The sequence below is a fragment of the Hakea prostrata genome, chromosome 10 (genome assembly GCF_041222555.1).
Source record: "Hakea prostrata isolate BN-2017 chromosome 10, UWA_Hpros_2, whole genome shotgun sequence".
In the NCBI taxonomy this organism is placed as follows: Eukaryota; Viridiplantae; Streptophyta; class Magnoliopsida; order Proteales; family Proteaceae; genus Hakea; species Hakea prostrata.
The window spans coordinates 14737229-14738504 of NC_142609.1; the positions used below are offsets into that span (position 1 = coordinate 14737229).

The 1276-nt window shown below is 40.5% G+C and overlaps 1 protein-coding gene across 1 annotated transcript; it reads right to left on the reverse strand.

The window, feature by feature from the left end:
* Nucleotides 1-260: 260 nt before the first annotated feature.
* LOC149002108 (17.8 kDa class I heat shock protein-like) lies at nt 261-990 on the reverse strand. Its single transcript, XM_089136571.1, has one exon. The coding sequence runs from the start codon at nt 884-886 to the stop codon at nt 419-421; it is 468 nt and encodes a 155-aa protein (XP_088992697.1). The 5' UTR covers nt 887-990; the 3' UTR covers nt 261-418.
* Nucleotides 991-1276: the final 286 nt, after the last annotated feature.

Sequence of the window (1276 nt, forward strand, 5' to 3'; positions counted from 1 at the left end):
TTACGTATAAAACCATTCTAAAGAAATTTGTGCAATCCACCATTCTTAAAAGTTTCATAAAACAAGACTGAGAGCAGCTTTCTTTTTTTTTTTTTTTTTTTTTTTTTTGGGTGAAACTGAGAGCAGCTTTCACCGACAAGACTCCAGCATAAGAAGCCAGAAAGGCACATAAGGTTCTTATCTAAGAACAACCCAAGCTACTAACCATTAAACTCGCAAAACAACGACAAATTAACAACCAACTTCTTAACACCCCCCTCCCCTCCCCCAAGCAAAAAAAAAAAAAAAGGAGAAGAAGAAAAAACCTACTTCGATGAGCTTCAGTAAATTTTTTTCTTTTTTCTAATTATTCTTGACTAGTGCAATCTCATCAAACCCAAGCACAAACGAAAATATTATTCTTCCAGTTCCCGTGACTTCAGCCAGAGATATCAATGGCCTTAACCTCAGGCTTCTTCACTTCTTCCTTAGGAACAGTCACAGTGAGCACACCATTCTCCATTGCTGCCTTCACCTGATCCATCTTGGCATTCTCAGGCAACCTGAACCGGCGGAGAAACTTCCCACTGCTGCGTTCCGTGCGGTGCCACTTATCAGTCTTCTCTTCCTTCTCTTTGCTCCTCTCTCCACTTATCTGCAACACCCTCCCTTCCTCTACTTCCACCTTCACATCTTCCTTTTTCAGCCCAGGAAGGTCAGCCCTGAAGATATGGGCTTCAGGGGTCTCTTTCCAGTCGATCCGGGCATTAACAAAGGCTTCAGTTTCACCACTGACCTGAGGGCGAGCGGCCAAGGGGAAGTCGAAGAATGGATCCCATATGTCAAGAGAGAGTGGATCGAACACGTTAGTTCTTCGATCACCAAAGAGGCTAGGGATCAGAGACATCTCTTCCTTTTCTAAGAACTCAGAAACGAGAGAAACACAAACTCGGAGTTATAGCAGAAAATCTAAGGTGATTGCAGGAAAGCCTTCTGTTGCATGAATGAAGAGGATCAGAATGGTATTTATAGGGACGCAGAAGCATTGTTTAGAGTGTTTCAGGAAGGTTTGAGGAAAATCTTGATGTTTCCAGGTGGATAAAATGATGAGATGGAAGATAACGATCCATTCTCTGATTAAAATATAATAATATGAGATAAAAACAAACAATTGGTAAAGTAATATGAAGGACAAATAACTGTTCATACATTAGATTGTGTTATTCCCCTATTCCAGCTCCTTCTAGTACTCTCTCATTCCTATATTATATTGAAAAAGAATCAAGAAAAGATAAGA

Coding starts and splice junctions, on each gene's coding strand:
- LOC149002108 (XM_089136571.1), bottom strand. CDS start 886: ATGTCTCTGATCCCTAGCCTCTTTGGTGATCGAAGAACTAACGTGTTC.